This window comes from Trichoplusia ni, chromosome 2 (genome assembly GCF_003590095.1).
Source record: "Trichoplusia ni isolate ovarian cell line Hi5 chromosome 2, tn1, whole genome shotgun sequence".
Classification (NCBI taxonomy): Eukaryota; Metazoa; Arthropoda; class Insecta; order Lepidoptera; family Noctuidae; genus Trichoplusia; species Trichoplusia ni.
This window is the reverse complement of record NC_039479.1, coordinates 19013504-19030089: the sequence shown is the minus strand read 5'-3', so window position 1 is coordinate 19030089 and position 16586 is coordinate 19013504. Positions and strand designations below refer to the sequence as shown.

Here is a 16586-nt window from a genome sequence, read left to right as displayed (position 1 = left end):
TATGAAAAACAACAGGTGACAGGATTTTAAACTATCTACTGGTTCGTACAAATTTATGTATGTACAGGGTCAGGATTTATCTCGTAAATGAATGTTTCGTGGACATAATCATGAAGTATACGGCTAATAAGTGTGTATTTTTTATTTTTTTATCTACTAGAAAAGGTATTTCATTTTCTTAAGAATTTCTCCATACTTGTCTACACCAAAAATCTTATCCAGAAATAAGGGACCACTATACCACTTGTGTTTGAATTTCAGCTAACCGAACACCCTAAACCCACCCCGTATTTTGAAACAATTTCTTACTGTACCTACCTACAATACAACTTATAGATACAGAATCCCCAAAGAGAGACATTCACGCTCGAATTAACAGTATTTGTTACGAGAACAAACTTTCCTCCCCTATGCAGGTATAAAAAAATCGCGAATCCGTAAAACTTTTAGGTAAATAGAAGGTATGTTTAAAGTTTCGGGGAGAACTGATTGTGCAACACTGGTTTTGTTTTACTACGACTTACGTATCACGAACGTATACAGAATTTAAATGTTATATGAAACTTGGTAGGTTCAAGTTTGTTTTGGATCGCTTTATCCTTGGGTTCCCGGTTACTGTGAGCCTAGAATTTATAAGTAATTGAAACATAACTTGTGTGGCGTTAGTGTGAGTTCGAGAGCAGAACTGTTGCCTTTGAGGTAGTTCTGGGTGTAATATCGTCGACTTCTAGCTGATGAACTGAAGTTTAAGGCAGTACCTGTCAACATCATCATCATTATCCTTTTTGTTTTTTTTATGATGATTTTCTTTTGAAGCTGCAAAAACATAATATATTAAATTATATTCCACAGTTCGAGGGACAGTTGTTAAGGTTAATTGGTTGGGTGACAAGTGCATAATTTATTCTGAAAACCTTAGCCTAAGTTGCAGTAATATCTTAATTTGAAAATATTTGACGCTAAAACATTTCTTCACTATTTTTACATACTCGTGCTGCCTTTTTACATTCTTTGCGCCTCAACCATTAACGCGGCTACTGTTCTAACCTGTTAGAACAAGCGTCCTATGTCGCAAGGCTCGTAAAACTTTTGACTACCCTCACTTTAGTACTAGAGTAAAAATTAGCTAGGTAATAAGGGTACCTAACCTAGTTTTAAAATATTGACGAAACTCATTTATGTCCTTTGCCTTTATGTGTACTCAAAAAGGTTGGTATAAAATTTTAAGCTTTTATAGCGTGAAGGTGTTTTAGGAATGTTGAGAAATGTTTTATTATTTAGACACTTTTTTCACAAAGTATTTTTCACGAGTTTACATAATTACAAGCAACTGTACCTATAAACTATATAACTTTAAGGAATTAAAACAAAATAAGGAAAACCATGTTTAGTAAAAATCTTATTTCAATGTATAGATTTGTGGCAACGAGGTGCTGGTTAAATTTCGACGCGGGAAAAACACCAATGTGTCATTATAAAGTATAATTTTTACTTTTTTTATACGGACGCTCAAGTAAATCAACGTGTCTAAACGTGGATCCCAATTAATGTAATCTGAAATAGCTAACCTACCGGGAGCTAGCATGGTGCTCAAGGCTCAGCCTGAGGCCTGTGCCTCGTAATGGGACATCTACTGGCTGGAATTACTATAAAATTTGATTCATGCCTAAAAATTATCAGCAAGTACTTATTAGAAACTAAATATATATAAACTATAACCTCTATAACGTCCCCGAACCGCAGTCCACAGCCTGAACTGGCTAATCCAAAACTACATACCTTAGGAACATAAAACTTAGTAGATATCTAAATCATAAATAATCCCAAACATTAATGAGTGCAAGGCCGAAACATATAAGATTACGTTCTCAGTTAAATTATTTGATAGAAAAAACTGTATCAGTTGCGTGAGAACTAAAACCTCATTCTGTCGGCGTATTGGATTACCTGCTTGTACGGTGTATCACATTTTTGGTTATATTAAGGCCACGCTGCTGATCAAATGTACTGTTATCATTTTTATTAGAGGTATACTTGACTGGAAAGGTCGCTTTCTAGTATTCAGTACCGTGCTTTTATTTTAATTATCTCCTAATTAAGTAACAATTATATAATTAAATTGCCTTCGTCCAGTAATTTTCAGAAAAAGTTTAAGTACGCACTACAACGATGCTCCCTTAATTACCTAAGAATTTACCTAACTCTTGAGCGCTCTTTTTATATTTATAAATCTACGGCAAGCAAAGAAAATCAAAATAATTTATGAAGTAACAGTATTTTTTCTAATTAGAATGTAATAATGTGTTACTACACAACAAACTCGCATCTAAACAAGCTTTACACCCTAAACAAAACAATAACTAAGAAAATAAACACATTTCCTTTTTGAATATTAATGTCGACCATCCCTAAGGCGCGTAAGGGTTCGTTTTAATGTAATTCCATTTTGAAAATCACTTCATCAGTAATCACACCTCCAAGAGACTGCAGACATTACAAATCCGAATGAAAAATAAACCCTTATTCAGTCTATACACGGTTTCGAACGCACTTAGTATGGAAATGAAGTCATTAAGCTAAAGCCTACCATTCAATAGGCGAGTCGATCGCCGGGCCGACGCGACGCGGTGACGGTCGTCATTCCTACAAATCATGTTTACTGGTTGTCCGAACAACGCGGGGGCAGACTGTCAATAATCGTGTATTGCACCCTCCTGTCTGTGGACCATTTGAATTACTTGGTTTAATGTAAGTGTCCATCTGTTGTTCATTTAACCTAAATATGAAACCAAATTGGTATCGGGAATGCCAAATTTTTTACCACTTTTTATAACACTAAAATAAAAATAATAGATAAATGCGGACAACATCACATACATTGTTCTGAACCCAAAGTAAGTTGCTAAAGCACTTGTGTTATGGAAGTCAGATACAACGAAGATACCACAAACACCCAGACCCGAGAAAATGTAGCAATGGGCATTTTTACTTTGACCCGTTCGGGGATCGAACCCGGGACCTCAGAGCTAGCGACACCTTGAAACCGGTGCGTGCGCCACTCGACCACGGAGGTCGTCAGGTCGCCAATATGGTGACTAGTCTAACAGCTATTACTGGTTATTATAATACAAACTTAATATAAAAAAAAAAACATAGCAACAGATCGGTCATTTCATAACAAAGAACCTCCTTTCAAAAAGCCACAAACAATCTCCAAATTCGATCTAACCTTAAAACAAAATAGAACTGTCAAAAGACAATGACATCCAACACCGGACATGAAGTGCTATCTGTCCACTTGACTGGCATCGCGCACCTTACTAAACGAGGCTCGGGCACTCGAATCGAGTCACCTGATACGGCCGCTTTCTATATTCGATCTCAATCCCTAATTTACGGATCGAGATTGACATTTGAATCCATTTACAACTTTTAGTGTTTCTATAACCGATCCATGGATCGTTTTCTCGATCTTTTTCTTCAATCTATCTTTGGGAGGGCGGATTGAGATTTTAGATTGGTATTTGTACGAAAGTGACAGTTATGCGTTTTCTATAACCGATCTCTGGTTTTGACAAATCGATTTTTGGCCTTTTTTGATCTATAATTGCGATCCCCAATTTTTTACGGATTGTACTGAGAAATCTGTTAAAATGGAAATATTTTCAAGTGATAGTGATAGCGATCTTGAAGTATTAGCTCAGCTATCGGACTGGGATAGTAGTGACAGCGAAGTAGAACAAACTCTGTCCTTAAAATTTGTAATTGTGATTGTGATGTAGGTATCGAGTGGTTGTTCTGTACTTTACTTGTAAACGGGGGTCAAGGATTTAAGCTGAAGACCAGCGCTCAGTAATTCTTTTGGATTGCTAAGCATAAGCTGACGCTTAAACTTTTTTGCTTCGGTATTATAGTTTTTGTGTACTAAGTACACTTTTACCAATATCTGTAATACTGGAATCAATGGATAACGATTATAATATTCTCGTTTTGATTTATTTATTTAAAACCATGAAGTATCATTACAGGGTTTACCCTAATGCGACAGCAAAGAACTTATACTAAACAAAAATTGAAACACATTTCATTATTAAAAACACGTCAGTCTGATTTTGAAGAAGTTGGTGGTGTGGAGAGCTCTTGTAAGAGGTGCTTTGGCGAGCAAATTTGTTCTCGCGGTAGGAACCAGCAGTAGGTGCGGGCTTCGCCGCCCACTCCGCCACTCAAGCACTGCAATACTTCCGGGTGATTCTCCACTCCACGAAGCACCTTCACCAAGTAGACGACCAGTGCAAACTCCCGTCTCATATACAGTTGATTATTGCCAACCATGCCCAGAACAAACAGAGTGGGATCCATGAGTAGGTAGAACGGATACACCCCATACAGTCTCTTGTACAGATGGCGCGTGAACTTATTCTGAATGCGCTCGAATATTACCGCTGTATTCTATTGTATAGCTGAGACATCGGAAAAGCAAACAACAAATAAACTTGCGATTTTAAAATATATTATGTTAATGTCAAACTGACTGACAACTTTTCGATTGACTGACGTTCCGTTGCTCATCAATAAACGTTTATTGTCGTTTATGCTTTTTCTAATCTTCAGGTAGAATTATAGTATTTACCGCTACGACTTCCCAATCTTTTATTTTTGTATTTTGTGCAATTTCTAGTGATTATACATAAAATAGATAAGCTCTAAGAAAAAAGCCACCATTTTACTCATTAATAATCGCTGAAGTACTTTTTCTGCACATGCGTAAAACAAAACGTTTAGCAGGGCGATCTATCCGTTTTTTTTCGATGGATTTCGAGACGAGATCGATTAAAGAAATGCAGATTCAAGCTCAATCGAGGGATTGAGAAAAATCTGGATTGATCGGAATCTTAGATTCGGGATCGAATATAGAAAGCGGCCGTTAGTGAATCTCGATGACTCGGCGGAAAGCTCACGTGCTTTGCGAGTCATTCTATTTGTTTATAACTGGTTTATACCGGTTATCATGTAGTTTTGTCGGGTCTCGTAATTTTGGTAAAATTTTCCAATTTTCACATATAAACGTATATGAAAGATGCGTGTTTCAAATTAAAAAGACGGATAAAAAATAAGGATTTTCAGGACCCTTTGATAGGACATTAATGACTAACTGATGGTTTAAATTATATAACATAATATTTAAATATTTACCAATTTGATGGGTTGATTACCCAAAAAAAACCATACCTGAAAACAAAAGAAGCATAATTAATTAAATGAACAGTCGACCAGCATAAATGCAAAATACTTTCGTATATATTTCAAAAAATTATAAAATACTAGCAGTATTCTCAATTGTCATAACAACCACGACCAACCCCGGCAATCTGTTACAACTAACTACTGAAAACCTAATTATTTTTCTTTCCAACCCGGATGATGGCAATAAAAAACAAACAAACAAACAAAACTAAACTAGCAAGTGACGAACTAAGTCTCGGCAACGAAGACAAACAGTAGCTTTATTCGCAACAATAAATAAAGCAAGCAAACACATGAGAAATAGTGGGTATACCCTCAGGAGCCCTCATTATTTTAATAGTGTAAACCACATTTATCAAACTGAAATTAACTTTATCTACTAAACATACAACTTAAATTCGTTTAGCACGTCGCTAAAGGTATTCTAAACTAGTTTATCAAATGTTATCAATTGAATTTACACCTTTTGGGTTCAGTTTAAGGTTGGATTTTGTGTTTTTGGGTTTGAAGATTGGTGGTTGACCGGTAGGGACCGCACACAGTGTCTTGACGCCTTCACTAAAATCGAGTACGCCTTCAGATCAAGAGGAGGGAATAATTAACGTGTATCGAAGTTCGGAACTTAGGATGGTGATGAAATATTTGCATGTGAAACTCTTCTAAGACTTGGCTGATCATTGACTATGTATGATGGGGTGCCTTTGTATTCCACCCCCATTTGTACCCTGGGTATTGAATAAAGACTTATGTATGCTTATATCGGTCAGCTGTTTGCAAATTTAGAAAGCCGGTTAAATATGAGTCGGAGACACGCGATTCTGTACAAATAGGCTGTAGTAATGTATAGTTGCCAAAATTGGTCAACTTGAGTTTTTGGTAGTTAAAGTATGTAAGAAAAGGTGATATTTCGAAAACACGTGGGAAATATCAGCTGTGTTATTATTGTGATTTGCACTTTAGACAAGTAACATTACTCGTGTTAGTGAAAATGGAAAACATTTATAGCATAGTAGCAAAGTTGTTTTTTGATAAGTTTGGGCCGTATCTTATGTCTATTTTGTCTCTATTAAGGCAGCATTAAAATTAATATCATTTTTTTTCCAGTCGTTTTGACAACAGCTGCTCAGCTGCAGCTCAGTTTGAGAAATTAGTGAAAACTTTAATAAAACGTCAGTATTCTTAGCAGGCACATCGCACGAGTACTTTTATAAGTATATGGAGCCTATCGCCACCAGACCCTCCGGCACAGATAGAAACTCCTAAAGTAACCAAACACGTAACATGTACTCCATGAATCACTTGCGACACACGACGATAATTTGACGTTTAAGTTTCTTTTAAACGCTTTACATTGACTGTAACTTAATAGCTATTTAAAACCAGTCAGAAATTGACGACATTGATTAAACTAAACTGTTTAGGAGATGAGAAACTTGAAACTAAACGTTTAGAAGTTAATGTTACGAGCTGTTGACAGAACACAACCTTTATGTAAAAATATTTTTCAACCTACGCCGTTTCTTCGAAAGTTATCGACACTACATTTAATTACCTAGTTTAGGTATAGCCCAACCATAATATTCACATAAAATCACTAATAACCTTATCGAAATCAGACATAAAAACGTTATTGATACATTAAGACCACCCAAACCAAGTTTATTTGATTTCCCGTCTAAGTAGCGGCCACCGTAACGTGATAATACACTTTTATTATAAACAGACTGTCCGTTTGTATACGTTGTTGAAACCAACCGTCAAAATGTTGAAACGTAATTAGATTTAATTATGTTGAATTTAGAACGACGCCATCTTGATTTTATATTTGACGTATAAACACCTCTATTATTTTGGTTTACAATTACTGTAATTTGAGGAGTTTGTGGTAATAAAAAAAATTTTCGATTTTTGTCAGTTTCTATGAGCGCACGTGTATGACAAATATTTTGTATTGTTTAAGTTAAAGTGAAAGTTGACACTAGTTTATTTTTCTTACCTGTGTTAATTAATGTATTTAAACACAGTTGAATAGTACAGATTGTGTTAGTAAGTAAACCATTTTTTTTTGTATATTCTTCGGTATATTACTATACATCGAAATAAAAAAGGCGATTGCCCACAAATACTCTAAACTAACATTTATTTTACTTCCTGTGTGTATTATCAAAAACGTAAGTCATCTTGTTGCAGTATATACCGTTATTATATACATATTGTGTGTCGTTAGCAAACAAATTTACACGTTTTAGAACAAAATATTAAATATTATAAATAGAACGCAACCCTACCGTGTTAGGGGCGCGTAATAAATACTAATGTGTTTCCTTATTCAGAGTTAATTAGGTCGCTGTTATCAGTAATAGGCATAAAATATCACCGGCCTGTAGGTGAATGTACCATCGCTGGCCGCTCCGGGCCACTGCTGGTAAAAGTCATGAAACTGACTATGTAGTGATGTTACGTACTAGCATTCAACACCATGCTTGCTAAATTACGGAATAAGGGCAGAATTACTGAGACATTAGTTACATCAATAATAGTTACTACTAGTAACAGTTATTAGTATCAAGAAGTAGTTAAATATTTTTGCAACAGTCTTTTTAATTTCACCTTCATTAAATCTTACAGACAGTCACTTAAAATCTCTGCAGATGAAAAAAGAATCGGCGCTCTACGAACGCAATTCCAATAGACAAAAATTCAGCTAAACGAATTAATTCAGCAAGTTTCCTGCGGTCGGTACTCAAGTAGCTCAGGTTAAGGAGAAGGCGCCGATTAAGGTCATCGGTTCCGTATATGGCCACTCGAACATTGTCAGCACTTCGAAGATAATACCAGATACACTTGTAAGGGACGGAGATGTTCACGCATTATATTATGGTAAGGACTTTTTAAGTATATATTTGTCGTATCAAAATAAACAAATAAGCAAAGCATTTTTTTACCCTTTTCTTTAATTAAAATAATGGAATGGCACCTAGGTAAGTACCAATGCGACTTTTACCTACTCTCTTAAAAGACAAATGGCGAAAGAAAACATCGTTGACGGGCCTGTTGGTCTAGTGGTTAGTGAACCTGACTGCTATACCGGAGGTCGTGGGTTCGATTCCCGCCCAGGACAAATGTTGCGTGATGAACATGATCATTTGTTCTGGTGTCTGGGTGTAATTTATCTATAATATGTATGTACATATTTAGAAATATATGTATAAGTAAGTTTATCAGTTGTCTGGTTACCATAACACAAGCTCTGCTTAGCTTGGGATCAGATAACCGTGTGTGAGTTGTCCCAGGATTTATTTATTTATTTATATCGTTACACACCCTGGATTACAAATATTACAATCTGAAATTGTTTTAATTCCCTGAAAACTTCGTGGGAAGAGACCTGTGGCGAGTTGTAGGATTTATATAGACAGACCGGTATTATTTACTACCAAACTGCCTTCAATTAATCACAACTTGAGCAACATGTATTGAAACAAAATATTTATAACTTTCATCAACTTTTAATACGCGTGGTTGACCAAGGCAATAGCGGGTGAAAACTATTACCACAATCAGTATTGACGCATCGACTCCGTCCTTCTATTGTGAACATTAGTAAACGCATAACATCCTCACGAGGTGTGATGTAGGGTAACCATGATTTTGGGTAAAGTTTGAGACGTTCCTGTTAGCTTTGAGTGATATAGGCAGCTGATGTTTCCGTTATACAACCATACCATACCATAACATTTACACGTTTTTTAATTATGCATTCTGGCAATATTGTTTGAACCGAATTGCGATTGAGTCTATTCTATGTATCTACGTTGACGTCATTGTTAACAGCAAATTGTGACTTAAAAAAGGCCAGGTTATGCCATACTTCGTAAAGGTGCAGTTGTTACTTTTATTACATCCAGTTCTAACATTGATTTTTCATAATTAGTGCTAGAAACGCGCAGTGCAAAACTGTATGAATGATGTATGATCACAAGAGATAACTGTATTTTCCTGAGAGAGTACGTACAATATTTTTTATTTATTACACCTTCCCTACAGTCCACTTTATGGCTGTCATATTGTCACCCTAATAAGCGTGACGCGCACCTTCCGCACGATAATTCTCGCTTCCTGCGGTCAGTGCAAGTCATGGTAGGGGTGAAATGATTAGAAATTAGTGCCTATTAGTAACCTTTTCTGTTATTAATGTAGTTAGATTTATTTGGTCGAGGGTCGTTTTAATTGCGAGGTGTGATCATCGACCCATTTGTCTTATTAAACATAGTTCATGTTTTAAGAGGTGCGTAATACAATTATAAGAAGTGAATCTATAAAGTTTAAAAATATATGTGCATCTATCTATAAGTAAGGACATTTAGCATGAAATGGAAAACTAATGAAAAAAAATAATGTTATTTTTCAATTTCGTTTGTTTTTGTACACTTCGTCTTCTAACCTAAACCTAAGTATCTAGTAATCCAGTAATGCAGAAAAGATGCTCATGCAATGCATCTAAACATGGTTCGAAAAATAAAATGAAACCACCAACCAGTTGGAAATTTAATTTTTAAAACTGAAACCTTCAATTCGAATTTCCTTCAAAACATTTAAAAGCGACTTAGTGCCGGCGATCAGTGACCACTACTAATTGCCTCACTAATCAGGTGACGTATCTCGCCTTGCGACTCTTCAATTAAACCGACTGCGAAGCTCGCTCGACTCACAATTCGATTACGTCGCGTCCCGGGCGCGTTTTAGAAAGTAATTCGAGTAGACTTTCGCCACTGCGTAACAGCGTTAGGGGTTGATTTCGGAATTTGAATTTTGCGCTGCATTTTAGTAATGAAGATGCAGTATTTATGTAATGTGTGATTCAAGTGATTAAAGATTACAATATGAATACTGAACAGTTAGTTGCTCTATAACTAAAACTGATACCTATGTATATCCTTATAAGTCTTATCTAATTTTGAAATATTTTTTCCGTACAAAAAACACAAGTAAAGCGAACAAACATGCTTCCTGTATTATTTACAATGCAATACATGAATAACGGATTCATGAAAACGATAACATTCTGCCAAAAATAAACGTAATTCCGATGGTTGCGCAACAATACTTTTTTGTTTTTAGATTGTCATATCGTTTTTATGGCGGCTGCAGATATTCTGTCACCGCAACACGTATCCCCACACACGTACACTACAATACCACTATAAATTCACATTTGCCTCCAAGAAACACGAATACAAACAAACAAGATAAAAACAAAAATAGCGCACAAAGAGGAAATAGAAAGGGACGAATTTATCGAGCCATTAAGACCACCGCTGGCGGCATTCATGTGTCATAGTAGGAAATAACAATACAGAAGCTTCTAGAAATAGTAACAAAACCGTACAGTCTGGCATTGTATTGGATTCGCCACTTAAGCGGTCAATGTCTAAACGTTGTCTCTTAACTTTGTCATATTGAGGCTTTATTCTGATCTTGTCATAATATAAATAGCTTTTTATACCTGCTGTTTAAGTAAAGCTCCATTGAAATGTATTTAGAGATGTAATGAGACTTGAGGGAAACTAAATAAATCTTGTCGGATACCAATCTATTTCTGCGTGCTCAAAAGCCAGGAACAAACATTTTAGGCATCCACAATTCACTGTTCACTATGGCTAGACGTGAAAGATAAGTAAATAACAGGCGAGTATCTGTTAATGTCGGAGATAAAAGGCGGCTCCTAGAACCACATTCTCTTAGAAGTTGTTTCCTTAGACAAGCCTGCCCCTGCAGTATAACCAATTTAATTCACATTTCTCCATATTTGGCCACATTATAGCTATCCAGTCGACAATACTGCATTGTACCAGTAACTTAATCCGATAGTAAGCCTCCAAGGGATTTAAAACCGTATAGCTTTTAATATAAGTATCAAAATCGGTTTGGGGTAGTAAAAGCGGCGCCTACGCACGAGTGTCGTATGAGTATTTTTAGCGTCACCCAAGAAGTTTTATTTGATTGCTACACAACACATAGTTGTAGGGATTTGTGTTTAGAAATAAGTCATGTATAAAAATAACAATGCTATAAATTCTTTCACAAAATAGTCAAGCTTTTAAGAGGTATACAATAAACTTTGGAATCTGCGATATGAAAAGCAAATGTTCGAAATAGCTTAATCACACAAAACTGTTACAAAACTGTTACAAAACTCTATTTATTTGTATCCTACAGTTACAAAATTAGTTCTAAAAATACACTTTCGATATAACATTTTATCATACATTTCTTGGCATTATTTCGTTGTAGATAATAATCCTTATCCCATTATCCTTTGATTTTATATAAAGGTACATTCAACCCAACATTTCTTCTCCAAACATTAGGAATCTGATTAAACTTTATCTGAACGCGAACCCGCTTAACCAAATTCATACATACGGGTATTCTATGGGAAATAATCTACACCTGGGCTGGTCACATCCGGCGTCGGGATTTTCCATTTCCACACGGTGTATCCCACTTCCTGGGCTAAGGGGGAGGGGTAAAGGGGAGAATGTCCTTACAAGTCGTCCTATTCTTGTGACTGTGCTCACGTTAGCAATCAGTCGCCATTGTCCGATGTACGTCGATAATTTTGGCGTATGCATTTTGGACGATTCGACATGTTTTTGGTGAAGTTGTGGTGACATCATTACTGTTTTAGGTGCAGCGTTTACAGTTTGCTGTGGTACGAAGATATTAGGTCTGATTATTAAGCTACACAGACATACGGGTTTTATGGCACCTGCTATTGAATTTAAGTTGGCTATTTAATTTTTAGATGTTGTAAAACTTTAAGAGTCTGAGGAAAAATTCTAATTACAAAGTCTACGAATCCTGGTAGTGGGAGGAGTTTCTCGGAATCTAAAACTAAAAACTGCTGCACAGTTATGAAATCCCAAGTTCTCAAAACAAAATTTCCCTCTTGAGCTATTCGTAATGTAATAAAAGAAAAAAATCGCCAGCCAAGTGTTTTAAACATATTTTTGTTAGAAAACAAACATAAAAACAGCGAGAGAAAACTAGCAAATAAGCTGCTTTCCGGAGACGTAAATATAAAAATAAATGAAAAATATATAATATAAACATTTTCGGGGGCGTTAAATTTGCATTTTAATGGAGATCCACGCGTAGGTAACAAGTTTAACTAATAGCCGTGAAATGAGGGGAGGCGGAATGGGCGGCCGGAGCGAAGCGGCGCCTTTGTTCAGCACCGGCCAAAAATGTCATAAATTCAAAAAGGTTTACTGTCTTTGTCTTATGAGCTCGCTATTTATGTGTGTGAAGAAAGTTTCAACAGCTTTTTCGCAAAATATTTAACCCTACCTACCTTTTTTAATGTAAATATTTCGATGAAACATTGAATTGACTGTCGCGTTTTTAGCTCTCAATATAGATATAAAATTCAGAATCCGGGTATATGGAAGAAAATGGAAAGTTTTCAAATGCGAATGTCTATTCGACAAGACCAAATTATTACGTATTTTGTTTTTATTATATCGCAGAGTTTAAAACAAAGGAATTTCCTTAAACATACATGATCATAATACTCAACAAAAAATAAACCTCAAGCTGCAAGGAATAAATATTCTAATCCAGCTACCAAATAACAAAACTCAAGACAAGACTCGGTCAAGATTTTCTTTTCAACGTAATTTTCCTTCATATCCTATGAAACACAAAACATTGTTCAGTCTGTTGGTATGGAGGACAGTGGTACACTAGTAATCCTGGCTGAACAATCGTCCACCGCTCGCTCCGCGGAATATGGCACTAAATAAGAAGAGAGAGCTCTCTTCGTGTCTCAAAGAGTAAGCAGGCAGAGGTGATGTGGTTAAGGGTTTTTGTACTATGCCTATTCATTTTCTACTTCTGTGAAGTATAGGTTTCAGGTATTACGAACTAAAACATACAGATTTTGAAAAAGAAAACAGTGTCTTGTCTTATACTTGTCTGTGTTAACTACACCAAAACTCTCACAGTATTTATCATCATGAATCATAACGTATAACACGACCGTATAAACATCAAAAATGTAATTATTGAAGAGAATATGACATCAGTTCGGATATGCAAGCAATACTTTATAATTCACTATCCCACCGGTAATTAACACGAGTTCAGATTTACATAGTGAACCGTAACATCCGTTGACAACAAAATCGGGTTACATTATTTAAATTAAATTTTAATCTGTCCTTATTTAATGCTGTGTTAATATTATTATAGAGATTATGATGACACGTTTACATTCGAACTGAAATTTAACAACAATTTTATAACCATACTTAATAGGTTTAAAGGGTTCTTGCAAAAATTGTATAATGTGAAATGTCATGCCAAAACTGATTTGTAAATTGTAATCGACATTTATTTGTAAATACTAAAGTCGATTTTAAAACGCAAAATTTTTAATGAATCGAAAATTTAATTTGAGATTCTGAGAATACTTAAAGTCAGATTGGAATAGCAGAATCTCAGGTTTGGTTGTATCCAATATTAAAACATAATATCACTGACTGCTTTCGCTAAATACATGGCGTAGTATAACCATTAAGACGTAAAAAAACATATTTCAGGTTCGTTAATTATTGTGCTACTTTCGATACTTAATATTATAACCGAGCATCAATCAATCGACGATCACAAATGAAATCAAAACACCCATCTTCACAGAAGTGTCGCATCTGTTTCATAATCTATGGCTCGTCGCCACATAAAGCTGTCCCGGCGTTATCTTGGCATATTGCATACCGTGCGGACGCATATCATAAGTGCATAACCCGAACGTTTGTATGAAAAACACACTTTCATCGCGAAAACCGCCCCGAGACGATCTTGTTTTTCAACTACTTGTTTGTGTTTACATTGCGCGAATTTGTCTTGAGCGGGTGAAGAGCGGAGAGGGTTGAAGCTTTTATTATTGGAATACGTTGTTTTGAATGCAGCTGTATTGATAATGTAGGGCTTTGAACAGTTTGAATGTTAAGTGACTAAATGTTTTTAGACTGCTTGTTCGATCTCTTTTGGGGAAGAAATTTAAGTAAACACGTCTCAGAGAAATTGAAGTATTTTTCTTAATAAAAAAATGACTCCAACGTAAGGAGTCCAATGTTTATGTTGCGGGAAGCCGAATAAACATTCAACTCATAATATGCACAAAGACGCCCAGACTCAGAACAAGTATTTGTATATCATACAATTTATACAAATTCTTGTCCTACGCGGGGATTGAGTCCACGACAGGTCGCGCACAGTGGATTTCCGATTCGGTTATAGATCCAGTCGAATCGACAAAATCCAGCATTGATAATTGACAAGTTATGTCTTTTTATCGACAAAAACACCTCAAACACTATCTTGCTCTCAAAATAGATACAATCCCCGATAAAATCTTATTTCCCTCGTAAACTATCAGATACGATCTACACTCCCTACAAAATCAAATCAAACTTTACATAATCATTACTACGATAAATTCTCTTAATCTTAAACACGGCTCATAAATAAGATACTCGTGACTCACATGACCTCGCACAAAAGCTAATTGTGTGTGTGCGTTTAAGAAATTCGCAAATAAATAAGTGTCCCACCCACTCAAAGTCCGTGTGGTCAGAATGAAACACTCTCTGTGCTGTATTAAATTTATTGTAGTCCAGGTGGCAAGCGATGATATAAATAACTTGCGTGCTATGTTTTGATAAATAAAGTTTTATTTTGAAGTGCAAATTTAGTATATCATCATTATACAAGTTATTGTAATAGTATATGTGTTTGTATCATATGAAAGATAAAAACGTATTAATTAAAAAAACGAAATTAATAAACGTTCTTCAATAAAAATCTTAAAGCGTTTTAGACTGTTGAAAAATGTAAAATTACTTAATGCGCAACTAAGGTGGGAAATTAGCTTAGATTTGAAATAAACCAAAGCTTGGCTATGCTAAGGAATGTATTCCACGAAAATCTCAGGATTACAAAAATAGTATGTACGTTTTATATTATAGCTTTCGGTATGACACTGCACCTTTAAGCACTAACAATTTATTACGTCCGCAATTACAATATGGCGGACAAAAATTGCAGTGCGCACGCGCGACAAAAGCCTTTCGGCCGGCGCTTGCACTCCGGTGACATATTTACGATTTACTTGTTTTATTTAATTAGAGACGCCATGTTTGCTTATAATTGTGTTTGATACTGTACTTATAAGATGGAAAACGTTATCCAAGGCTTGTGTAGTTCAAGTGTTTGTTTGGCAAACTATTTCGTCATCACCTAAGTATCAAAAGGTTACATTTCGCGTAGGTTTTGTAATGAATGGATTCGTACCTGGTTTATGGGCAATATTACGCAAACTGATGAATTTTGAGCAAGAATCGTGATAAACTTAATAATTGTATGAACAGAATGAATAAGTTTGCGCCTACGTGAATATAAAATTATTTATACATCAAATAAGTTGACAGGAGTTCAAGAGATAGACAGATAGACTGCCCTGATAGCCGATCGGTTGAGGTCACCTAGCGTGCGCGACGAGTGACGAGTTTGAATCCTGCGCAAGACAGGCATTTGTGTTATCCACGCATACTTGTGATTCCTTAATTCACGTATTTAGAATATGATTGATTCACAATTATACGTGAGGCCCCTGCGACACTAGAATTAAGTTCCTGAGAGCAGTAGTGGCTTCTTAATATAAAAAATGGAAGCTCTTCACAGAGAATAAACATTTTCAATCTCAAAAACGAACACTCAAAACGATGCTTTTCAAACTTTGTGATAAAATGAAGAGAAACAATACACAGAGTATTTCACAGTGTATTTTATTAGCTGTAATCTTCATAAACCGTGTATTGGTCGGTTATCTGTCGGGCGAGTCACGAAACGAGACAGATTGTCGGTAAGCGATGATCTCGCTAGTATTTGTACTTCAAAGTTGCCAACTTGATACTATTATACTGGGAATTTATACCTTGTGTTTTCTATGAAACAGTGTTCTGAGATTTGTGACTATTTTTAGTACTAGTGTTGTAAGGTAGTATTAGGTTGCAGGATGGTACTCGAATGGAAAGTATTTGCAGCATATTTTAATATTGAATTCAAGTTTTTGGCATTTCTGGAGTCTCCCGGTCTCTGGAGGCATTAAGCAATGGCATGGAGCATCATCGTTTTTGTCTGTTTATTTGTCTTTCACGCAAAAACCACTAGACCGATTTTGTCGAAACTTCGTACACACATACGAACTGCACCGATCTACGTACTACGAATTCCTACAAAATTACAATAACTTTGGCTATACAGAAGAAATTGAT

At 35.7% G+C, this 16586-nt stretch overlaps 1 protein-coding gene across 2 annotated transcripts in view; it reads left to right on the top strand.

Moving 5' to 3' along the window:
• Window positions 1-16586, top strand: part of LOC113508543 (serine protease inhibitor 3/4-like) — a 273260-nt gene that overhangs the window by 34217 nt on the left and 222457 nt on the right. The window contains exon 2 of one of the 2 annotated variants that reach the window (XM_026891651.1): window positions 7873-8124. In XM_026891651.1, coding sequence (XP_026747452.1) covers window positions 8104-8124 — 21 coding nt within the window. In that variant the 5' untranslated portion in view covers window positions 7873-8103. Of the gene's footprint in view, window positions 1-7352; window positions 8125-16586 lie in introns of those variants that run through there. The other variant, XM_026891650.1, reaches the window with a different exon arrangement.